At 38.1% G+C, this 26,642-nt stretch overlaps 1 protein-coding gene across 1 annotated transcript in view; it reads left to right on the top strand.

Moving 5' to 3' along the window:
* dus4l (dihydrouridine synthase 4-like (S. cerevisiae)) overlaps positions 1-26,058 on the top strand; it is a 56,532-nt gene extending 30,474 nt beyond the window's left edge. The window contains 7 exon segments of the mRNA XM_052033393.1: positions 4,202-4,297; positions 5,822-5,922; positions 11,124-11,274; positions 12,278-12,413; positions 14,713-14,821; positions 18,912-19,012; positions 24,486-26,058. Coding sequence (XP_051889353.1) covers positions 4,202-4,297; positions 5,822-5,922; positions 11,124-11,274; positions 12,278-12,413; positions 14,713-14,821; positions 18,912-19,012; positions 24,486-24,521 — 730 coding nt within the window. The 3' untranslated portion in view covers positions 24,522-26,058.
* Positions 26,059-26,642: the final 584 nt, after the last annotated feature.

The following is a 26,642-nucleotide window of genomic DNA, read 5'->3' as shown; positions in this document are numbered from 1 at the left end:
CATTTCAGGAATGCGGATGAAATGAAGAGAGGGGGAATTGGACTAATGCGATTGTTCTGCTGGGAGCCAACATGAACTTAATGGACTGAATAGCCTTCATTTGTGTGGAAGTAAGAAAAATACCTGAGTCTCCACCAGAAACGTCGACTGTCCATTTCCATCCACAGATGCTGCCGGACTCAGAGTTGCTCCAGCAGCTCGTCTTTTTTGCTCCAGATTCCAGCATCTGGAGTCTCTTGTGTCCTCATTGCTTGAGAATGGCATGTGATGGAAAGGCCACTCACTTCAAGGTCCCAGTATATATAATGCACCACTAGGATCCCCCCCGTATTCATTAGCCCGGTCGGACCCAGTGCTCTCCGAAAGCCCACTGGAGTTGCTGTGCAGTTCTCATGGTCAGCTAAATTCAAATAAAAATATGGAAGCCAATGAAAATACTTTCTATTTCAATTCTCGTGGTAACAGTTTTGTCATCGTTTCATGATTTGGCAGTAATTACGGTGGAGACTTCAGCGAAGAGCAATCGGATCCCCATGGAGCATCATCACAGGTCACTGGCGGGAAGCGCTCAGCTTGGGGCACGCGCTTTTGCGCGCTCTCGCGGCGCGCGTCCGGATCGAACTGACGTCATCTGCTGCGCGCGGTGACGCGAGGCCGTGCGAGGCGAGACCAGAGCGGCGGGGGGGGGGGTTGTTCCCTCTGCAAGAGGTGGTCGAGAGGCAAGTTCTGATCGTGTGCCGCTTGAAATCATCCGTTTATCAAGTTATTGGATCCTTTAGTCCAATCTGAAGGTATAGTTTGGTGAAGTTGTAGGGCAGTGGAGGAGGGGTCCCACAGGCCCGCAGCACGGCCTCTTCACGTGTGCAGCTCCCCGTCCAACGCTTGGATTAAAGCAAATGTACTGCTTGCGGGCTGGTTTTTATAGATAGGCATCCCTGATAACTCCGCGGCCCTCCGAGGGCTAGCGAGTCCATTTGGCCCACAGTTACTTCCGTGTTTGCTTTTTGCCTTGGTCCCAACCCTATTAGGGTGGCAACGTCCTGTATAGAGGTTGTCCCCAAAATAGGTTTTTGCTAAATAAGGACTGGAAGACGTCGAAGTAGCTTAATTGTTTGAAAGCAACCCTGGTTTTAGCTTTAGTTCTACTCAAACTGTAATGAATGCAAAAGAAGAATTTTGGTAGACGGAAACAGAATGTTGTTGCAGCACCCTGCGAAATTTTGATAAGTTCATTGCTGCAGCACACGCTGGGCAGTTGCGTTCCCCCTCATTAAAGTGGCTGATATTAGAAATGAGGAAGTGAATAATGTGTTATTACTTGAAACACTTTATATTTGAGTGAAGGCAATTTTATTCAAGTAGTCCTGGTGTCAGTTGAAAATTTGCCAACGCAGCTTTCTCCGACACGCTTTTGAAATAGAAAAATGACCCGAGGCGTTTTCAAAAAAAAGGGGTGTGGTGAATCAAAGAAATTAATATTCGAAACACTTTCCAAAACAGTGTTTCGTTTTGACAGAACCTTCAAGGGGGTAGTCAGATTGAAGAAACAATGTGAACATGGGCTTGCATTTCTTTTCTAAAAATGGAGATGTGTGGCTGTGAATACAGTCTGAAATAGAAAATTTGGAGAATTCCTCGTAGATATTACAGAAGTGAGGCTTGTTGTCTTTAAGACACCGAGCCAGCATCAGAGGACAGAGAGGATGCTTCAGTCAGACTTAGTGTGTAATAGAATTTAATAGCTGAGTTTTGAATGAGGTGAAATTTTGAGTTGAATTTAGTGGTTGGGCAAGGATTGTAATAGTTGAGGTGGTAGCGTGGATGCAGTTTTATCAAAACATTTGAAATAGAAAAGAGATGAGATTGGAAGGTCATAAAGAATACCAAGATTGCAGTGATTGAGGCACTGAGAATAGGTGAATGAAACACATAATCTCGTTTAGCCTGGGAGTGCCCAGAAAAGGTACAGAGTATTTATGATAAAAATGATAGCTTCAAATTTTCCAATATTTAGCTTGATTTTAGACAAGCGTTTGTTAATGCAGAAAATTTAGTGAAGAAGGAGTATAGGATACTATCCTTCGTTAACTGGTTCATAGAATATAATAGAAAGGAGGTTATGGTATATTTTATGAAACATTGGTTAGGCCACAACTAGAGTAGCGTGTCCAGTTCTAGTCATCACACAAAAGGAAGGGCAGGATTGCATTGGAAAGAGTGTAAAGGAGATTCACCAGGATGTTTCCCGGGAGAGGATATTTCATTTGAGAAGAAACTGGATAGGCTGAGTTTGTTTTCTTTGGAGCAAAGGAGGGTGCTGGGGGAGGGAGGTGTGCCTGTTCCCATAATAGAAGTGTCAAAAACAAGAAGACACAAGTTCAGGGTAAGAGATTTAGAGGAGATCGGAGGAAGAATTTTTTCACTCAGGGTGCTTGAAATCTGGAACACATTGCCTGAGCAAGTGGTAGAAACGGGTACTGTCACGACATTTAATAAGTATTTAGACATGCACTTGAATCGCCAAGGCATTAAAGGCTACAGACCAAGTGCTGGTAAATGGAATTAGTGTATATGGATGACTGATGGTTGATGGGCTGCAGGACCTGTTTCTGTGCTGTGTGACTCCATTGTACGAGATATTATTAATGTCATTAATGTGTATTTAATGAAGCTAATTTCATGAGGTTATGTGGGTGTTGAAAAACAGAGCCAAGAATGAGGTGAGTATGCAGTGATGACATTGGTAGAGATGCTATGCTTGTTCTTCAATAATGCAACCAACAGTGAAGAGGATAGAGCAACTGATCGTGTCAAAGACTGCAGAGAAACCAAGATGAAATGACATAACACAAAAATTAGGAATATTTTGTGGCTGTTTAAAGGATAGTCTGAACAAATTATTTGTAACTCACCTTGCAAGTGAAGTAGTCATCAGTTTAATGACTGGAACAAGCAAACGGAGATATCTGGCAAAGGGTATGGCGAAGTCCTGGATTGGTGTGTAAGAGAATGAGTGAAAAGCAATTGAGTTAATGGTGCAAAAAGAAATGTGTGCCGCTAGGCTTGTTGGAAATAAGGTTGGAGAAGGAAGTGATGAGGAATTTGGGGGAGCAGTAATGGGGGAAAGTATGTGGACTTGCATCTGTTTGACATTAACGTCAAATGAATCAGCAACAATCACAATGGAACAATTTTTGAAAAACAAAAATCTAATTATTATTTGTGATCTGCTCATATTTACTTTCTCACAGGAGTTTCTAATCAGAGACCTAAGTGATTGAACTAAGTGCAACACAACTCTACTTTAGCTATTAAATATGACAACCATCTTGAAATTTGGACTATAAACAATGCAGTATAATACCTATTTCAAGTCGCTTCTTGAAGGCTTTTTTAAAGGATCCAAATAGTGATGGTTTAGGTAGGTTTACTGATTTGAAAGAAAAACAGTCCCTGTAGAACATTTCTTGTCCTGCTTTGTGAATCAAGGGCTAAGGTAGAGTCAGGATTGCCAATAATGTTAGGATTGGCTGTGACTCCTGAAGGATTAATTGCATTAATTATGGCCTCTAACTACCCTGTGCAGTAAAACAGACTTTATTTTCCCATCAGCAATATTTTACAACTGATTTTTTAAAAATTCAGCAGATGAACTGAGGAGATTTATTTTAGGTTTCAGAAGGCACTAGGATAATGTTCGATGCTTGGCACCCATTATTTTGATATGGGGATTGTATTTAATATAACAATAAAAACCTATATCCTTATTAACAGAAAATTCTGTTGCTGATCTTTGGACCTAGATGCACTGGACTAGTGCATAACTGATTTTGGTCTGTAGATAGTGAGCAGATTTGTCCTGAGTTGGACCCTACAGAGGAAAATGCTATGATTCTAAATCATTAGGACTTCATATTTCATTTTTAATAGCATTATAAATGCTATTAAAAATGAAATATGAAGTCCTAGTGGTTTAGACTACAGACTTATAGATGCATCCAATATCTATTCATTGAGTACTATCTATCCATGCTTGTTATAATGTTGTCTACTGCTAGCCATAGGTTTTTGAATATTCTGGATGCAATACCACATGGGCATTTCTGAAACCAAACCGAAAGTGACATTGTAGATCAATTACTAGATGTGTGTTTTAAATGTATTTTAAACACATGTTTTCATTTTGGTAGATTTCATCAAGAACAATGACATTGCAATGGGTTGCAGTTGCGACTTTCTTGTACACGGAAATAGGTTTTATTTTGCTTCTATGTTTACCATTCATCTCACCTCGAAGGTAGGTTTAAAATTTGCTAATTTGTCTTGGGGTTTATTTTCTAGTTTAGAATCATGCTTTGATATCCCTAAAAATGTACATGCCTGTACAAGTTACATAAGAATGTGGGAAATGAATTGTTCAAGCTTCTGTGCTTAGTACTTGCACATTATTCATTACCAGAGATTCCTGATTAGCCTTGTAAAACTAACGTGTTCAGACTTGTTACAGATGGTGAAATACATTGCTATATAAATACAATGGTAATTCCTGCCTATGAATACACTGATCACATTTTTCTCTACGGACCATCATCTTTCTTAAACCCTTCAAAACAGAAATTTCCTCCAGCTAAAGCATTATTGTCAGCCTCAAACATTATTCCCAAGCACTTGGCTCCATCTGTCCCTCTGTCAGATGTCTGAGGCTGAACCAGACCATTCCTGATCTAGCTATTCTAATTGCCATTAAGATGAGCTTCTCACTAAGATTGCCTACTTGTATATTTGCAGCATTGTTTCTGTCGCTGAAAACATTTTAAAATTCTTTAAATGCTCTTTTGGCCTACCTCCTTTAGAAGCTGATCCAAAACAGTTTATATTTCTAACTTGTACAATCCTTTTCACCTGAAGTCTCTTTGGTAGCTGAGTTACATACATCATATGGAAAGATTGATTTTAAATTTGTGTTTTCTCTTCTCTCCCTGACCCATCATGGTAACTTGCTCAACTGTACAGTCTGCCCCTCTGGGCAGCTAGTGCAAGATCATGCATGATCTCATCTGGACTCTTGAATATGCATGGTTTTAACCATGCTCTGTTTGCCATGTCTTAAATTGCAGAAACCCTAAACTTCAGATTATCTTCCATAAACTTTCCTAAGAGACTCTAATACTCTCCCCATCTTTATCCACTGCTTAAAATCTACCTGAAAACTTCATTACCTCTTTTGTGGTTCAGTGTTAAATATTGTTTAGTATTGCACTTTTGAAGCAACTTGGTATATTTCTAGATAAATGGATAAATGTAAATTGTTTATCAAATGTACTACAAGAAATGCCATGTAACTTTAATCCCGTTTTCTGTACCCAAAAAATAATTCATTAAGTAATCCATCATAGACTTGAAATTTTTTGCATTTTAACATAACACTACTTTTCATGGAAGCTCTTGGTATGTTTTGCTTCACTGAAGGGCAGGAAAAGGCTAAATCACTCTTTCAGCAGAGAGCCAAATAACTTGAAGCATGAAAAGGCCACTTGTTACCTGTGCTATCTTGCTGAAACATCTATCATCTGAGGATCATTGGAATGTGGAACTTGCCATTACATAAGATGGTTACTGTAACAATATGAATGTCTTAAAGAGGAATTAAGTAAAACAAATCAGAGAAGGGCATAACAGTATATGTCCATATGCTAAGAGGCTCCTTTGTGTGGAATGGTCATTTCTCTGTTCTGTAATTCAAAGAAAAAAAATTTTTTTTTAATTTTTCTTGTTATCTGTAGTTATTCTTTGTACTACAGTTTTGTGATTTGTTTTTCAGGTGGTTGAAAGTTTTTACTTTCCGTTTGTGGGAGAAAATTGCTTCCTTTTGGAATAGAGCCTTCCTCACAATTATTGTAGTCTTGGTTATCTTGTTTTTTGGTAAGTAGGGTATTTTAGAGATACTTTTTTTTCAGGAAAATGGTCTTAATGCAGTTCGGTAGAGTATATATATCTGTACTGCAGAATCAAATTTTAATTTGTTGTTTTCTCATGATTTCATTTATTATTCACTATTTCTTTGCACTCTGAGTGCTTTGTGTCTTTTTTTTCTGGACCAGAGCATTATCTGAATTCTAAAAAACCATTGTATAAGGTTTACATCTGTTTTCTTATTAATGTTGTAGATTTCTGCTACTAGATAATAGTGCGCTCATTTAGTGTTTGTAGACATTTGGGACGTGCATAACCATGGGTGTATACGTAAATAAGATTTGTCTCGACCAGCGGCCCTTGCAGATAGGACTGCAAGTTGTGTGGCCATGCTTCACACAAGAATAGGCAATCAGCTTTAAAAATTGAATCTACAACTCGGTCATCAAGAAGTATCGTGCTAAGCCAATGGAAAAGCTTAACTAAGACTTCATTTCTCCCATGTGCCTTCATTATTAAAGATATCTTATTATTACCACTGGCTTGACTGAGTCTAGCAAATGAAGTGTACTGACTGGCAGAATAAACTGGGATCCACGAAGCATGCATTTTCCAAAAAGGCTGAAAAAAGTGAAAAAGAGGGTGATGTAAATGAAGTAATAGCCTGTCAAAATCAACTTGGTTTTGAAAATTTTAGTAAAGAAAATCTAAGGGAGGTTAAGAGATTTTCGTTCATGGAAACAACTGAGTAGGTTGGATATTTGGAGAAACACTGATCATAACACTAAGAAGTTGTCAAGGGGAATGAGTAAATGAAAAATTCATTGGGCAATTACTTCTGAGTCAGTTAGATTTATCTGGTGTTCTGCCAAGCAATGCAAGAGAAATAGAGCCACCTCAACTAGTCCACTTGTGGAGAGGAGATTAAGGATTCCTTACAATGGATAAAGTTTGAAAGTACACTTCTCAAGGATGATGGGATGATTTTCAGCATGGCTTTGCATCTTGATTAGGTTATTAAATTATAAAATAGCACCTACAGCTTTTTGTCTCTGTGGTGGTTTCTTAGTATTGAACTTAAACATGAATATTTTAAAAACCCAGTAATTTTTCTTGAAATGCGTTTAGTTGTAGCATTCCGACAAGGTTTTCACTCCTGATTATTACTACAGTGAACGTTAAGTAAGGTGGGATGGGATTGTTGTATTTGATTAGAATGAAAGTTTAACATTTGGACACATACATAACAAGAGCCCAGCACTATGAACTCCAGCAAGAGTGGTATCTGCAGCAGAGCAGAAAGTTAGAACACAGAACTTTCCTTTTGAAGAATGTTGATCTTCACTACCAAATAAAGCATCAAGGCACAGGAATACAACCATTATGAAGAATGCCATTTATTATACTTGAATTATGATCAATATTTTGATACCAAATTTGATACTGGAATTGCAGATTTAGTCGCAAATATGGAGAGAAACAACCATTTCCATTTGTTCTCAGACTTCACCTGCAGATTGAAAGTAACATCCTGTTCTTGCACATTCTTTGTGTTGCTATGACAATATTGATATTTATGGTAGTGTTTTTCTTGTCATTTATTTTTAAGAATGTTTCAACACAATTGTGTGCTGTCTTGGTTTTCAACAAAAATGCTAAACTACCCTCATCTTGTCATTTGCCTTTTTTTAAACAGCCTTTTGCCTTCTAGGATTTCTTTTCTGATGAAGTTGCTTATGTTACTAACCTTGGTTTGCCTATTTAATTAGCATACAAAAATTTTGGGAGCCACATTGGGATCAAAATCATTATTGGCACAAGTCAGTTTTGTAATATAGAGTTCTAACATCACACTGAAAGGATGTATTGTATTAAATTGAATTGCATCATGTGCATTTCACTTTTGCAGTCGCATTGCATCATTTTTTTTTCCTTGCCTAATCTGTAAGATCCAAGTGGAGAGAAAACATTGTTAATTCTGGTTAATTATCTTTTTCAAGAAGAAAGATTTTGAAGAAACCCAAATTACTAATGAACTAATGGTAGAAGCGTGGTATAAATCAGCCTGGGCCCATTTCTGATTCTTGCACTCCAGAGTTCCCTCTTGGACCTAATAGAGGAATTGCAGTTGGCTTCCATAGAGATGACTTTCAGTAGCAAAACTGTCTCAAAATGGTTAAATGTGTTGTTATCTAATGGTTGTATTAAGTGACTTGTTCATAGATATTTGATGAGATAAGATATCTTTATTAGTCATGTACATCGAAACACACAGTGAAATGCATCTTTTGTGTAGGGTGTTCTGGGGGTAGCCCACAAGTGTCGCCACACTTCTGGCGCCAACATAGCATGCCCACAACTTTCTAACCTGTACGTCTTTGGAAAGTGGGAGGAAACCGGAGCACCCGGAGGAAACCCCCACAGACACAGGGAGAACATGCAAACTCCTTACAGACAGGCCGGAATTGAATGCGGGTTGCTGGCACTGTAGAGCGTTATGCTAACAGCTACACTACCGTGTAGCATTGGACTCAGCTGTGATGAGTGCAGGTAGAATTGCCTGCAAATTCTGTTTTTGCTAAAATAATCACTATTCCAATATGATATAAGTGACTATGGAACCATTACTCTGCTCAAAGAAAGGTTAGGGCAATTAATATTTCAGACTTTGGAGAGATGTGCATCACTTTATTAAATGCATGGTTTTGACTGAATGCAGTTAATCACTTGACGGCCTACGCAGCCTTGTGCTTTGCTTGAGCTGATCAGCCTGTTCAGAATCTGAATTATGGTGGCATTTACAATATGATGGAAGGTGTTCTTTAGATAAAGATGAGATTGTGTCCCTACAGTATCTTTGTAGCAGACATTCTTAGCAATATTCCCATGGACAGATGCTTATGCAATGGATGAATTGATAAGAATAAGGTGAAAAGGATCTTTCCTTTTTGGCTTGCTCACCACCTATACTAGATCCAGTCTGGTAGTTGTGTCCTTCAGAACTTGGCCTGCTCAGTCAGTGGTGGTGCTGCTGAGTCATTCCTGATAGTAGACTTTGAGGTCTGCAATTCTGTGCATTCTGTGCCCCTCATGGTACTCAGTGCTGCATCCAAGCTATGTTCAAAATGGAGGACTGACTCTTCTGCTGAAGTAGTAGTTGGTGGTAAACAGCATTAGGTTTCTTTGCCTTGTTTGATCTGATATCATATGAAGCTCATGGGATCTAGAACCAAGACTATGGACTCCCAGGGCCCTCCCAACTTCAAATGACCGTGTCACTATTTCTGAATATATCTGATATTCAGATAGGATGTATCCAGCAATTTAGATGGGAATATCTGACTTCAGATGAAAGATTTTTTTTTCTATGAGTATGACTTAGCTTCCCCTGCATTAAACTCTAATCCTCAGATGAGGAAGATTTTGCAAGGTAAACTGGGCTAGGAGAACTTTGTCCAATTCAAATCCTGTGCTTAAAATTATTTTTGGATTATCCATAGTTCATAGTTGATTTTGATACGCGAGCACCCTGCCAAGCCATTTCAGAGGACTATTAAGAGTTGTGGCTGTAGGTGTGGCAGATTTCCAAGTCTAAACACTCACCCATTTGGTATATGAAATTTAGATTTGAAGTTGGCGAACAATATAAAATTTTATTAGATCCTAAATAATCAAAAAGGTAGTAACATACGAGGACATACAGATTGAAATAGCAGGCTCATGGTTAATGCCATTCAGTGCAGTCAAGTGTGAGGCAGTGAGAAAATAACATGGGTTCAATATAATTATATGATTGTCATGGAGAGATACAGGATGGAGATAGGCCCTTTGGCCCATCAATTCCATGCTGGCCATCAATCACTCATTTCCACTAGTCCTTCATCCCATTTTTTTTTTACAATTCTCCCCATATTCTCATTAGCTCTCCCAGATTTACCTAAATACTGGGGCAGTTTACAGTGACCAATTAACCTACCAACCCTGGAGTAGCATTCTGCTGGAGGAATTCAGTGGGTTGAGCAGAATCTGTGGCAGGGGAGTGGGGTGGGGAAGGAACCCTGATGCAGGGTTTCAACCCAAAACGTCAACAGTTCCTTCCCCCACCCCTCCACAAATACTACTCGACCTGCTGAATTCCTCCAGCAGATTGTTTGTTGCTCCAGATATTTGTATAACTTGAACTTCATGTTCACTTTCATCTATAAACAGAACCTGATTTCAGGCATGTCCCTAGAAATTTGTGAACAGAATGTTATAAGTTTGGCTGGCTAAGCATGACCTTGTGCCCAAATCTATTATCTCGAGTGGTGCATCAGTGTTTTTTCTTGACGTGCCATTTAAAATGTTTTGCTTGTCTATTCTTTTTACTGTGGGTCCTGAATCGCACATGAGCCTGCAAAATGTTCTAAAGGACATAGGTGACCTAGTGTTTTATTTTAAATTACAATCCATTGACTTCAGAATTTCTGGTATTCCCTATTGCTTTATTTTAATTAAATTCCCTGGATGTATTTGTGGAATTTGAATTTGTGTGTGTGGATCTAGACTTCCTGGATCAATAATTTAACCATTTTCGTAGCACTTTCAATTTGAATTCATGGGGTGGGATTTGATTTTTTTTTTCTGCTGTTAAACGTGTATTTCATGCTGTTATGGGGGGAGGAAGCAAGATAAAACAAATCCTGGAACTCCCAGCAAACTATGGGAATACCTTGGCACAGGAACTTGAGTATCTCAGATGGACATCTTATCATGATCTTCTCAATGACAATTGGAGATAGATATTCAATGTGACCTGGATAGTGGCACCCACTTCCCATTGATGAACAAAATATGTTTGGGCTACGAGCTTACAAAATAATTACTTAAATCAAAAATTGAAAATAATTCTTTCATTTCCTTAGTTTTTTTAATATAATAACCCAAGTAATTCAGGAAACTAAGCTAGTTGGAAGAAAGGAATTTGAGAGTAAAGTGTTTCATAACTTCTTAAAATTTTGATTTCCCATTGTGACACTTCAGCTTAGCTGGTTGGCTTTTCTTTCATTTACTGTTCAAAAAGAGTATTTGTCTGAATGTTTTTTTTTCGTTTGAGTTTAGATACAAATTTTAGGTGGTTGAACATTTGTACCTTAAATGCATTTTTTTTTACCATTTTATTAACCACCATATACGGTTTCAAATCTGTAATCATCTTCTTCTGCTTGTAGATGCCATTAGAGAGGTGAGAAAATACTCAATGAATCATGGAGTTGGAAAAGATGAAAAATTACTCCCAAATATGTATGATCACCTTAACATGAAACTTTTCCGGGCACAAAGGAATCTTTACATTTCTGGATTTTCATTGTTCCTCTGGCTGTAAGTACACATGGCAAACAAAATTTGCAGTTTTTGACATCTATTGCTTTCAGCTTGCTTCAAAATTCTCCATTTGCAGTCATTGATGAGGGTACTGAGTCTGCTGTCACCTGGTAAATTAGGCAAATTGCACATAATGCATTTGAGAGAAAGTTAGATAATTACACGAGGAATTGAAAGATGGAATTAAAGGGTGGTAAGAGTTTAGTTGGAACATAATTATCTGAACTGATGATGAGTCATTGATCTGAAACCTTAACTCTGCTAGTCTCTCTGCAGATTCTGCCTGAATTATCTTCAGTATTTTGTTTTTATTTCCTATTTCCAACAAATGCATTTTTTGTTTGCTTTTCAACCAGGATAGACCTGTTGGGCTACATAGTTGTGCCTCTCCTGTAAATTATTCATAATGTTACTCTATTGAGTAATTATCTGAAAACCTTAATTTATTGTAAAAAAAACAATAATCATGCCAGAGTAGAATTCTCCAATTTGTGACTTTGTACAAAAATGTCCTGAATTACAGCTCAGCAATTAAGTGTTACCTCTTTCAATTGAAAGTTGAGAATAACTTGGGGTGTTATAAAGAATGCTTCAAATTACATCAGTCATAAAAGCTGAGAAAATTTAGCAGTTCTTTAAGGCCCTCTCAACCTCCTGATAAGCATGCCTTTCAATAATAAACCAAAACTTGTGTTTAAACTTTAGCAATAAAATCAAGCAATGTGAATTTGCACAACATTAATTTTCACTGGTTAAACACACCTAATGACTGAGATAAGAATCCTGATATTTAAAATATTCACCATGGTTCAGAGCTCATACTGCAGGCACTACAGCATGTAATTTAGCTGGCATAAGTTTAAAAATGTTCAATTCACATAACCCAGATCCAACTGCTATAACATTGTCTTAATGCCATTTTTATTTAATTCAACTTTCTTTTACATATGTTAAAACAAGTAACTATAATTGCATCCCACTTATGCAATTTTCTTTGCAGTGTTCTTAGACGTATGATCACCCTTATCTCAGAACTGGCAACTGCAATGGGAGAAAATCAGGCACTTAAAGTTCAAACAGATAGTGCAAACGATGCAGCCAAAAGGTATATGGAGGACAATGAAGAACTGAGAAAGGTAATGCATGTATGAGACAAAAACAAGGTATTGCAGATGCTCTAAATCTGAAATAAAAACAGTCCTGGAAATAATCAGAGGAGGTAAGAAATTCCACCTTCACCTCCCTGCTAAGATGCACAAGCAGGACTGCCTCAGTCAACTCATTATTTCAGCCTGTTTTTGTCCCATTAATTTCTTCCTAACTTGACTTTTTGGTTCTTCCTTTGTTTAATATCTTCCCATCTATGCCTGCAATACTTGAACTGTCACTTCAGCATTTCTCAGATTATTAGCCCCAACCATCATTCGTAGTTGATCAATGCAGGTAAGAGCTTTTGCTAAGATGTATTGTACTGTTTTCACCCTTGAATTCATCTAAAAAAAATACACAAAATGCAATTTTTACTTAGTGTAATTAAATTGTTTAGTGATTTTTAAAATTAAGACCTTTGTACTCTACACCCACATGTATAAAACTTCAATTTGTTTGATGCTGCTTTTTCAGTGTTAAGCTCTTGAAAATAAATTTTATGTTTCCAGAGGAACATGAAAATCATTTCCGTATTTCACATTCAACTTTTTAAAACAAGGTATGAGTCACCTTTGTGCCTCTGATGTTGTCAGAAAGAAGTGCCCCATGAACTTGGTCTTCCCAGTGTAATGATGGGATTGGGGCCTTTGGATACCTTGCATATTTCAGGCTCACACAGCATAGACGCTTCCCCAACTATTACCCTGTAATCCCCGAGGCTCCTCCAACCATTTATCACCATAGGACCTTAATGAGCTTGCGGAGTGCTCAACTTTACTGGTTCTCTTATGTCTCTCAACTCGTCCTTTCTCCTGCTTTTTAAAATAAATTCTTCATAGCTCAGAATTGAAATTTAAAGGAATTAGCAGGATATCCAAGAAGTGTATGATTGTTGGGAGTTAAACAATGAACAAATAAATGTTTTACATAAAGGAGTATATTGTAATCAAACTTTTATAAACAATTGGGAAAAATGATATTCCAAACCTTCAGATGATTTGCACAAATTTGAGTCTGAACTATTTATTTCACTGATAATAAGGTGAAGAATGTTTTCATTGAAATTAATCCTATCTTTGTCACTTCACCCAAACACCATCCCAAATGAACCCCTAGTCTGAGTTTCTCCTCATCTCCTTCCATAGGATTAGGTTCTGCTTGATGCTGGGAAGTGTTACTCCTTCAACCCATGTTGTTATATGAAGTTCATGTGCACAGCTTGTGAACGTGCAGAATTATACGTGAAATCTGTCATTTAAAAGCTAGATACCAAAAATTTCCAATAGCTTTTAAAGTCTCCAGAACAAATATGTGAGAATAGTTGGAGCCTCCTGGCCCCTCATCCTACCCCACTAACTGCCAGGGAACTTTCTCCCACATCTCAACTGCTAAATTTCAACTCGCATCGCCTAACTAAATAGCTGCTCTAGCTGGGTATCAGTTAAGCCTTCTGGGGAAAATTTACGTGAGTGGCTGGCCATTGAAATCTGTAGGAACTCTTATGTCTGATAAGCTTCAGGTGCACAGCCTCATTTGTAAATTGTGCCCATTCTCCCATGGCCCCCCCTCCATTGAGCTAAAGAGTCCAGAAGGCTTGGAGGTTCTACTCTCAAGCATTCCTGGCAGATATGGCATGTGCATCTCCCTTGCTTGTGAACATAGGAGCAAGGAAAATGTTTGTCGAGAGGGATACAGCCTAGTTTTGTTTCGCACACTCCAGGCACCCATGACCAGGTGGTCACTTGTTTTTGTACTGCAAGTAGGACCAAACCCTGACTTCAAGGTGTTGCTAAGTTCAGTAATAATGTGTCCTCCCGTACTGGAGGTGAACAGCATAGGTGCAACACAATAACATAATACCAGGGCTTGTTACAAAATAGGCTTATTCCTGTGAGGATAGAGATTTAAAGTTTGATTTACTTGAGTTGTTTAAGGTAATTAAAAGATTCAATAAGGTAGATTCAGAAATGCTTTCTTGTGGGGAGAGTCCAAAACAAGAGCAGCAGGGCTGATGTCAGGAAGCATTTCTCTACACAGCGTAGTGGAAAGCTGTTGAAGCTGAGTGAGTTTGAAAATTTCAAAGTTGAGATGTTTAGGTTTTTGTCAGAGTAGGACACGAAGGTCCTTTGACTTGGTGTATGACTGCAAATAGTCTCAGCAAATCAAAAGCACACATAGAAAGGTAAAATTAGCAACGGCTTCATTAGACCTATTTTTTTTCCTGCAGGAGAAACTTGTATCATTTGCACTACTTTTCACTAAGCCTTTGTATTTTTTTGTTAATAGGCTTCCAATAGAGATAAAGGTGATGGAAATAAGAAATTTGAAGAGGAAAATGAACAGTTGATTAAGGAAGTGGAGAAACTGAAGGCTGAATTGAGAAGAACCACAGAAGGTAGTACCTGAAGATTTATTGTTATACGTGGAGTTTTCAACGTTTTCCATTTCAACAATTTACATGTGCTTAGGTACTTCAACATGGTTTGATGATTGAAAGTGCTTCATTGGAGTGGAATCAAAAAGAAATGATACAGAGCCAGATAAAATATTCACGTTGATAACGTAAACTTTAAGGAGCATTTGCCATAAGGAAATGTTTGTGGAGGAAATTCTGAAGCTTAGATGTTTGGCAGATGAAGATATAACTGCCTGTAGTGGAGGGATTAAAATCAGGAATGCACAAGAGGCAGAATTATAGTTCTATGGATATCTCAGGCCACAGGCTAAAATTATAAATAAAAGGTTTAGAATTCAAGGACACAAAAGGATTTGGAAACAAAAGTTTCCATTGCTTAAATTGTGAACATGGGGAAGATTGGCGAGTAGGTGTTGGTGAGAATTAGGATTTGAGCTATATCATTTTGGATGAACGATGGGAGGCTGTACAGTCCTGGAATAGTCAATTCTGGAGGTGATAGAGCTGTTCTAAGGGATAAGGATTCAGTTTGATGTTTGCACATACTCCCCATGGTTGTGTGGGTTTCCTTCGGGTGCTCTGGTTTCCTCCCACGTCCCAAAGATGTGTGGGTTGGTATTGGTTTATTATTGTCACTTGTACCGAGGTACAGTGGAAAAACTTGTCTTGCCTACTGTTCATACAGATAAATTCATTACACAGTGCATTGAGGTACTACAGGGTAAAAACAATAACAGAATACAGAGTAAAGTGTCACAGCTACAGGGAAGTGCATTGCAGGTAGACAATAAGGTGCAAGGTCATAACAAGGTAGATTGTGAGGTCAAGAGCCCATCTCATCATATAAGGGAACCATTGAATAGTCTTATCACAGTGGGATAGAAGCTGTCCTTGAGTCTGGTGGTATGTGCCCTCTGGCTTCTGTACCTTCTGCCTGATGGGAGAGGGGAGAAGAGAGAATGACCTGGGTGGGTGGGGTCTTTGATTATATTGGCTGCTTCACCAAGGCAGCGAGAGGTATAGACAGAGTCCGTGGAGGGGAGGCTGGTTTCCATGATGTGCTGGGCTGTGTCCACAACTCTGCAGTTTCTTGTGGTCCCAGGCAGAGCAGTTGCCATACCAAACCATGATGCATCCAGATAGGTTGCTTTCTATGCTGCATCAATAAAAGTTGGTGAGTGTCAAAGGGGACATGCCAAATTTCTTGAGCCTCCTGAGGAAATAGAAGTGCTGGTGAGCTCATTTCTAATAGTATGTAGATGAGTGGTTGAATCTGGGGGGAGTGGTTGAATCTGGGGGGAATTGATGAGAAAGTGGGGAGATTTTTTTTAAAATGGGATTAATGTAGGATTTGTATAAATGGGTGGTTGATGGTCAGCAGGAACTTGGTGGGCAAAAGGGCCTATTTCTATGATGTATCTCTCTAAATCTAAGTACCAAAGTAAAATTATACTAGGAGTCTTATTTGCTGTGCTGTTACTCCTAACTGGAAAACTTTGTGAGAAGGTCAAATATGAACTAAACTATTAACCAATCCATCCTTCTGAAAACTGGAGGGCTCCGAGATCCATTTTGTCTTTCTCCTTCCTAACAGTTAAAATATTGTAGAGCTAGATTTTATTAAGAAAAGTGGATTTCAGATGATGGCTGATGCCTAGCTGTAAAGGATTGGTGGCTATTCCAAAGGAAGAACTGAAGCAGACCTGGGGTTGGTAAGACTTTATAGGAAAAAACTTGTGATGTTGTATTTTTTTTAAAAAATCTAAGATTCATTTAATTTTAATGTCTGTCTCAGGATTCAAAATTTTCTTTGATTAATCTTCATTTGCCAGTGGCGCTGAAGCTACTTACAGAGTCTTCTTATTCCAGCTGAGACCAGTTCACTTAGTACAGACTTGGATCAAACTTAACCTATGTTTGTTTTGCTTTGGCTGAGTAAACCTGGTGTGCCATTATAGGAATTCTCGGAACTCATTTGTTGCAATTTTGTGGATTTAAACTTCTGGCAATTGTTCAGCTGCCATCCTTGAGGAATTGTAAATATGTGTTGGTGTTCATAAGCAAATAGCTGTGATAACTTGATTAAAGTCTTGAGTTAAGCAAATTTTTTGAGTTAGCATGATTTCTCTTACAATTTTCCAGCTGTCAAATTTACATATGTGAAACTTCACATTGCAGTAGAAATGCTATAACTAAAAAACATATGTTTGTAAAGACTTCAATTCAAATTTCAAATTGTAGTAGTTAAAAAGTGTAGAATAAAGTGACAATTTTAATTTGTGAAGCAAAGATGAAGCAAGGTTTTGAATTGGCCTTGGGCATCTGTTTAGGGATCAACAATTCAAGAAACTAGTTGCTATCTGTTTGGAGGTGGGGAAGAATTATTGTGAGCAGCATATGACCTTGTTTGTGTTGTGTAGATGTGATTTTTCTCGGATAACACATTTTAACCTTCAGAAAGTCAAATATTGTCATTTATCTTTTTTCATTGGTAACCACTTGTCGTTGACAGGTTTGAGTCAACCATTTTTACTTAAGGAATTTTGGAATATTAGATCATAAAGCTTTGTAAAGTAGATTTAAGGTGAGAAGGGAAATATTTAAAGGGGCTCTTGAGCAACTTTTTCACACAGATGATGGTGGGTATGTGGAACGAGCTGCCAGAGGAAGTGGTAGATATGGATACAATTATAATATTTTAAGACATTTGGACAGTTACAAGGATAGGAAAGGTTTAGAGGGATATGGGCCAAGCGCAAGCAATGGAACTAGCTCAGTTAGGTAACTTGGTCGGCATGGACGAGTTGGGCTGAAGGGCCTGTTTCCATGCTGTATGACTGTTATACGATTCCAAAATAATACGGAACATAAGAATCACAAAGTAGATTCCTTTCAGAAGATGATTAGGACTGCTGCATCATTGGATAGTATCTTTATGACTAACTCTTCTGTGGAAATAATAGATTTTTCATTCAATGGTGAAGGACTTAAATGTTTCCCTTTCCAAAGCAATTTGGAATTAGTTGCAACCAGTAAACAAGAAGTGAAAACACCAATTTAAAAAAAAATCTTTTTAAAGTTTGAGACAAACCTGTGGGATTAAAATAGAAGCTAAAATATAGAAACTTCAAAACATAAGGTTATTATAAAACCATAGAAAATTTAACTCTTATTCTCAATTCCCCAATTGCTTTTTACAGCATCAATGAAATTGTTCATTAATAATTGTTTAAGACATTTCAAAACCCAGTAATATCTTATTGAAAGTGGCTTTACATTTTTGGTGGTTTAACAGTGAGAATACTCTGAAATGTTTAGTTCATAGCAAACCACTGATTATGTATTGATTGCCAGCTTGAAGGCTGCATAGCATAGTTTGTGAATAAACAATATATTACTTTTGGGTTCTATATTGGCATGCGTGCAGAAATCAAGAGTTGCTGCTTTTGGAGTAGTTACAGTGTATTTTAACAATTTCTCCATTACAACAAAAATTCCAGGCTGTTCAGAAGTCCCAAAGGCTGACATCCAAAAAATTGAATACACTAATAATCTCTACAGCTGTACTTCATTTGTTTCTCCCCTTGTACCTTTTTAAAAGCTTTAGTCAGATGAAAAGCAAAGATACTTCTAAGTTGAGACATCTCTTGTAAATTTTAATCTGATATTTGGGAGTCTTCTGATATTCTAGTTGCCTTTTTGTTTACCTCAAATACCATTGAACAAAACACATACCTTTGAATATATGTGTGAATGCACGGTATTCCGAAAGAATGAAATCAAGCTCAGTAGTAAATCCAGATGTCTCTTAATGAGTTGGTTGTCAGTGTATTTTATCACTGTGTTATAGAATTTGTTTGCAGAAACAACTTGCAGGAGATGATCTGTAAAGCATTTCAGCTGGTGAGGTGCTCTGTGGAGTACAGTATTGGAGAAGAATTCTGGAGCTGAATCCTTGTCATCTTTGAAAATGAATACAACTTATTGACTGTTTGCAGATTGCATAGGTTTAATTTAGAAATGATATATTTTTTATTATGTATTTTAATTAAATGTTTTTGTTGCAAAGCCCTCGAGAAATCGCAGACTGAGATGATTTCAATCCGAAAACAATATGATGGACTGACAAGGGAATATGACCGACTTCTGCAGGAGCATGAAGAGTTACAGGTAGGAGTATGTGTTACTGCAGTATATTGTGACTGTTCTGATTGCCCTATAAAACAAAAAAACCTCCGTCATTTTTGCTACTGTTCCAAATAATCACCTGCAAGTTTTGTCAGTTGCCTTTCTCTCCCTCTCTGATGGATCCTACCAATTCATTCTTGGATTTGAAGCCAGATCCTCAACCAGTTATTTTGGCAACAAGCTGAAAAGAGTATAATCAACAGCAGAAGAGTATCTTTTATAGTTAGCAAGCTCTGTAGAGTCATGGAGTTGTGCAGCACAAACAGGCCCTTCAGCCCACCATGTCTGTCTACACTAATCCCATTTGAGCACATTAGGTTCATAACCTTCCACGTGTTGCCTATTCAAGTGACTGTCTAAATGTCTTTTAAATATTGTGCGGTGACCAGAACTGCAAGGACAGTCTAAGCAGTGACCTGTAAAGTTACAACATAATGTTCCATCTTCTTTGTTCTCTGCCCTGAACTATGAAGGCAAGCATGCCATATGCCACCTTCACCAGCCTATCTATCTGCATTGCCACTTTCAAGGATCTATGGACTTCAACCCCAGGTCTGTTTGTTCTTCAACATTCCTTAACATCCTACCATTTACTGTATATGTCCTACTTCTAGACAACCTTCCTCACTATCCACAATGCCACCATCTTTCTTGTCAGCTATCTCCTATTAATCATTCTTCCTATATATATTTTATTTATATATAAAGCATCCTGCCACTACTACCCTCTGCCTCCTATCACCAAGCCAATTTTGAATCCAATTAGCAAACTTGCCTTCGATCCCATGTGCTTTATTCTTTTGGACCAACCTACCCTGCAGAATCTTGTCAAATCCCTTACTAAAATCCACGTAGACAATGTTTACTGCCCTACCTTCATCAATCATCTTAGTTACCTCCTCAAAAAAACTTAATCCAGTTAGTAAGACAGAATTTCTCTGTACATAAATCCTATCACTTCGGATTTTCTCTAATATTATCCTCACCAGCCTTCAGTTACCTGGCTTATCCCTACTGCCCTTTTTGAATAAACTAATAATGTAAGCTATCCTCTGGTCTTCTGGCTAATGAAGATACATATCGCTGTCATGGTTCCAGCTATGTAGTCCCTTGCTTCAACTAGCAGCCTGGGATCTCATCTGGCCTTGGAGCTTTGTCAACCTTCATGCATCCAATGGAGATCTAACATCACTTCATTAATACTGACCTGCTCCGGATTATCCATGTACTCCTCCCTGAACTTGCTATCTTCTGTATCCTCAGTGAATACAGATGAGAAGTATTTATTTAGGACCTTGTCCACCTAATGGCTCCACACACAGATTACCCCTTTGGTCCCCAAGATGACTCACTCTTTTCCTGGCTACCCTCTTGCTCCTGGTTTACTTTATTGAATATCTTGATATTCTCCTTGGTCGTACTTCCCAAGGATATTTCAGGACTCTGTTTACCTTCCTAATTTCTTTAAGTTCTCTCCTACACACTCTATTCCTCAAGAGATTCCCTTGATTCAATTTGCCTATGCCTGCCAGGCCCTTTTTTTTCCTGTTCAAATCCTCAATACCTGTTGTCATCCAGGTTTCCTTAATCTTGCCATCTTTGCCATTTACTCTTTCCAGAATATGTTGGCCCTGAGCTCTTACTTACTGTCTTGTAAAATAATCCAATTTGTCAGTTTTTATTTTACCCACAAGCACCTGCTCCCAATCTACTTTTGCCTGGTCCTCTCTTATGCTTTGAAATTTGCCTGTCCTCAATTCAAGACCTTCTCTTGAGAACCAACCTTATTCTTTTCCATAACTATCTTAAAACTTAGAGAATTATGATCACTATTCCCAAAGTAATCCGCCACTGACACCTCCGCCAGCTATTCAGTTACGAGCAGAGACCTGTCTCTAATAGGACTATTGATATGTTGTCTGAAAGAACTTCCTTGGATGCACTTAACAAATTCCACCCCATCTTAGCCTCTTGTACTAAGTGGGAAATTTAAAACTCTATTGCTCTTGCACCTTTCTGACATTTGTTTACATATCTGTTCCTCAAATTCCTATTGACTGTTGGGACACCTATAGTGATCACCCCACTCTTATTCCTAAATTCTACCCATATGGCCTCATTGATATCCTCATTGAAGTACTCCTGTGATATTCTCCCTAATCAGTACTACAACTTCTTCTCTTCCTATATATCCCCCTCTGTTATGTCTGAAACTTCTATAGCCCAGAACACGAAGCTGCCAGTCCTGCCCTTTCCTCAACCATGTTTCTGTGATTTCAATAATATTATAAATACAAGTACTAATCCATGCTCTGAGCTCGTCTGACTTGCTGTGAGGCTCTTTGAATTAAAGTAAATACAGTTGAACCTGCCAAACCTCCCATGCTCCCTAAACTGCCTCTGTCTCCTTTGTCCATTGGACTTGTTTGATTTATCCGCTACACTTTTCACCCAACCTGTTGCACTGCCACTATTCTTTCCACCCCGCTGCCAAATTAGTTTAACCCCTCCTGAGTAGTTGGAGCAAACCTCCTTGCAAGGATATTGGTCCCCTTCCTGTTCTGGTGCAACTCGTTCTCCTTTTGCAGGTCCCACCTGCCCCAGAAGTGATCCCAATGATACAAGTTCATAAAGCCTTCCCTCCTGCATCAGCTCTTTAGCCATGGGTTTTTCTGTCCTATCCTTCTAAATCTACCATCACTAGCAGGTGGCACAGTGAGTTATCCTGAGATTACAACCCTAGAAGACCAGCTTTTTAACATTCTGCCTAACCCCATTCCTCTTTCTACTTGCGTCAGCTCAACACATTTCCAGCAAGTTTTGTCACCAGGGACACTGGAAGTGATCTTCTGCATCCTGCAGGAGCAGCATATTGCGCATATCCTTTATCCCCAGCCACTTCTCCTGAAAGAGGATTAAAATAAAAACCTTATCTATGTCACCAAATGCTCACCAAGGTCAACACTTTCACCTCAACAGCATCAGTTCAACCTCAGGCCCTCAAAATGGCTGCTCCCACTCACCCTGCCACTCCTTTTACGCCTCTGCTCACCACTGATCTCGCAGGTGCTTCCAGTTACCTCTCGGCCTTGCCTCACTTAGCCAATCTATAGTGTATAATCAACAGGCTCTACTCACTACTTCAGGTTGTTATCTGACAGAGCAGAAATAAAGCACCATTCTTTAGCAGTTGATTGCATTTCTGATGTGGGCTCAAACCGTCATGGCTTTTCTCTGCACTATGAGTGGCTCTTAGATAGTTTCATTTTGGATGGAAAGCAGAAATAACCAATTGAGATTCTGCTTTCCATCTGAAAATAAACAATGAATTGAATAAAGTTCATTCTGGCTTGGGTAAATTTTAACTGACTATATTAGTTGGTTTCTGTTTAAAGTTCAGGATGCGTAAATAGTCTCAGCTGACTTATTTTAGTAGGCACATTATGAAACAAAGCCCCAGGCAACCTTGAGATTGGAAAAAGAACAATGGAACTCAGAATGATTAGTTACATCATAGATGCTAAACAAATAGAAATCTGATATTTTGAACAAAATAATTTCTGAATATCTAGTTGAATTGTCAGTGCTGATTCATTGTGTCCTGACAATATGAATGAAAACTCCCATAATTATCATGAGCTCGCCTGAACAATTAATAGAGAATCGGAACTGAAAGCATTAATAAAGGCTACCCCTCTACGCAGAGAAATAATGGGATAATTATGTTTCTTCTGTATGTGTCTACTGTTCAAAGACATGATGTGCATCTGGATTACTTTACAGACATGAAGCTTGTCAGATTCAAAGCATTTTACCATCTCGTATTTCCAATCCTATTGCAATTTCTCCAAAAACTATTTGTTACTTCCTCTAGTATTCTACCACCTTCGTCCCTTTCACTATGCTGAAGAGCAATTTATTTTTTGGCAGTCATTAAGTGCCTTTTACCCTGCCTCTGAAACTTGTTTCCTATAAAATGCTTTTGGTCTGGATTGGTCAATGAGAGCCGTACAAATTTTTTCAGTCCCCCCACTTCTGTTGTTGAAGATAATTTGGCTTTTCCACCTGAAAGGGTGCAGCAAAGTGACTGGTTCCCAGGCTTTTTCAAATAAACTGCTATTTACAATCTATATTAATTACTTGACTGAAGGGATTGAGTTTAATAGATTCATGTTTGCTGATATAAAGATAGGTGGGAAAGTAAGTAATAAAGAGAACATGATGTCTGCAAAATGCTATACAGAAAGTGAGTGGGCATAAAATTGGCAGATGAAGTATAATGAGGGGAAATGTAATGTATCCACTTTCGTGGGAAGAATAGAAAAGCAAAGTTTTATTTTAATATTGTGAGACTGCTTTTTATTGGTGGTCAAAATGATTGGAATGCCCTGCTGCAAGAAGCTAAGTTACCATTGCAACCACAACACAAAAAAAAATAAGGTAACTGGAATGTTAGCTTTAAATGCAAATGGTGTAGAAAGGTAAGGAAATCATGTAACAATGTTACAGAACTTTGAGATCCAAAGTACTGTATATGGCGTTGGTGGTCTCATTCAGGGAAGGATTTACTTGGCTTCAAGGTGATGCAGTGAAAGTTCACTGGATTGATTCCTGCATTGAGGAGGCTGGTCAATACACTTTAAGTAGAATGTGCAGAGAAGTTGAAAGTAGTTCTGGTTATGACAGATTTCAGCAGCAAAGAAGCTGTTTTTTTCTAAGTAGAAGTGATGTTAAGCATGAGAATTGTTCACATTGAAACAAAAATCTTGAAGGAGTCTGATAGGGTAAGTGCTCTGAGGATCTCACTTACTGGGGGAGTCTAGAACCAGAGATCATAGTCTCAGGGTAAACTTAAGACTGAGATGAGGAATCTCTTCTGATGGTTGTGAATCTTTAGAACTCTCCATCAAAGAGGACTGTAGAAATTGATTCATTAAGCATATTTAAGACTGAAATGGCTAGATCTTTGACTAAAGAAGAATGGGGTATTATTGGGATCAGTAGAAAGAAATGGAATTGAGGACAAAGATCAGGCATGACCTTTTGGAATATCTTAGCAGGCTTGTAGGTGGCAGGGAAGGGGAAGATGCCATGTAGCCTCCTACTCGATCCTTGGGTTCAATGAATTGTGATGGTGGCCTGGGATAGGTAATTGTTAGTTCCACACTTCTAATGGGTCATAGTAAAGGACTTTCTCACAACTTAAGGACTAATGTGAATTATCACTTTAGAGGTGGAAAAAAGGAGAGGGCAAGTGTGAATCCATATTCAGCTACACTTGATAAGTGTTGCTCCATTCCTTATAACAGTCCAGTTCATTCATTACAGATCTGGTAATGAGATTAACTGTCTGATTTTCAGTAAATATTATTAATGTATAATTGGAGGTTAAAGTCTGTTTATTGTCGTTCTTCAAATAATTAGCTAAAATCCATTATTACTGTGTCTTTTTCAGAATCTTGTTGACAAACACGATAAGAAGACTGAGTAAATGTCAAAATCTTTTGCCTTGTGCCTTTGGATATCTTCTGCAACAGCTGAATATTTAATTTGTTTTTGTTAACTGGATATTAGAACTGTGAGTGAGTCTCTTCATAAAATTAGGTCAATGGCTTTTGACTTTGATGAAGGGAGTGTATAATTGTTATGCTTTGCTCCATTAACACATCAAAAATGGAAAGATGGACAATAGGTTGGAATGTGACTCTTTCAGCTTTGGTTGCTAATAACTCAATCCATGTACTTGGGTTCAAACCATAATTTGCCACTCAATTATCCCTTAACCTGCTGGCAACACCTTCCCACATCTGCAATCTGAATTTTCAAAGTTTGCTCATTAGTTATTTGATTTGCCAGCCATCTTGAAATGTAAATATCTGGATCAGTTTAATACAACTCATAGTACAGGAGGCTTTGGTGAAGGGGTAAACCTTCCAGAATGCTGATACTCCCGTGCTATTTATGCTTCCATCTTGTCTGCTGTAAACTCCACTCACTTTGGAACTTCACTGTCAAAAAGGGAGATGAGGATATTCTTTCATCTTTCTTAAAAGATGTCATGCGCCAAAATCTCCAGGTTAAAGTTGGGACAAATTAATATTTTATTTTCTGGTTGGTGCCTTGTGAGGTGCAGAATCATAGAGTATTTGACATGTATCTTGTTCTTACCTGTGTTTAAACTGGTCATATAATGTAAAGTACTAGGTCAGAATTTTGTATTTTCTTTGACCATAGCCATTAAGTAGTTTCATTTACAGTGAAACCTCCATTAAAGTCCATAAGGGGGAAAAGTCCTTATGATGATGGGAATTGGCAGAAAAACAATAGCTGTAAGTTTTATCATGCAAATGCACTTCAAACCTTAAATGCAATGCAAGTAATTTAAAATGTGTTTTCTGATGTCATTTAGCCAGCCTGCATTCAGAGATTTCTTGTGCTAGATTTACTTCTGTGAAAATTCTAGCAAATTATGACTGTTATCCAGGCAAAGATCAGGAATTGTGGATGAAAGTTTTTACTGTATTGTGAATATTTAGTTTTGGTCTGAATCTTTTCAACTGAATGTCACTTAATGCTATAATGTGAAAATATTGTCACATTCCTTTTGGTGTTCACTTAGAAATATTTAAACTATTAATTTTAGTTTGATCAGAATTTGTCTAAAGGTTTAAGTATTCTTAAAATTTAATTTAGAGAGCTCTCTGTTTGACCTTTGCTGCTGTATGAACAACACAAGTTGAAAGGTTGTACTGGTAAATTCGTTCCAACACATTTAGTCTCTTCCTAATCCTTAAAATGATGCATCACCCCCCTACCCTCAGCCTACAGATCATAACAGGTAAAAACATTGCCGTGTGGCTTAGTTTGAAATGTAAAATTGTTTCATTTTACGGGATCATAATAGTTCATAGATCAACTACCTGGCCGGCCAAAAATGATGTGTGCATGTCAATTAATTTTTTTTAAACATTGCATTTTTGGTCAAATGTCTTATGCTTGTACAATAAAAATACAAAATCAAAGTTTAATTGTGTTTTGTTGCAATACATGTAAGATTAATTTGTTCCTGTAACCAAGGCATCCACTTCTCCCTAATTATCTTGCCTTCCCAGTTTTCATTATTTGTAGCACAGAATTACAACAGGACATTTTGACAGGATGCAAAGCTGGGCTGAGAAGTGGCAGATGGAGTACAACTCGGAAAAGTGTGAAGTGGTTCACTTTGGAAGGTCAAATTTGAAGGCAGAATACAAGGTTAATGGCAAGATTCTTAGCAGTGTGGAGGAACAGAGGGATCTTGGGGTCGAAGTCCATAGATCCCTCAAAGTTGCCGTGCAAGTTGATAGGGTGGTTAAGAAAGCGTATGGTGTGTTGGCCTTCATTAATTGGGGGATTGAGTTCAAGAGCCGCAAGGTAATGTTGCAGGTCTATAAAACTCTGGTTAGACCACATTTAGAATATTGTGTTCCATTCTGTTCGCCTCACTATAGGAAGGATGTGGAAGCTTTAGAAAGGATGCAGAGATTTACCATGATGCTACCTGGATTGGAGATCATGTCTTATGAAGATAGGTTGAGTGAGCTAGGGCTTTTCCGTTTGGAAATAAGGAGGA

This window comes from Pristis pectinata, chromosome 19 (genome assembly GCF_009764475.1).
Source record: "Pristis pectinata isolate sPriPec2 chromosome 19, sPriPec2.1.pri, whole genome shotgun sequence".
Lineage (NCBI taxonomy): Eukaryota > Metazoa > Chordata > Chondrichthyes > Rhinopristiformes > Pristidae > Pristis > Pristis pectinata.
This window is presented reverse-complemented; position numbering and strand designations above follow the sequence as displayed.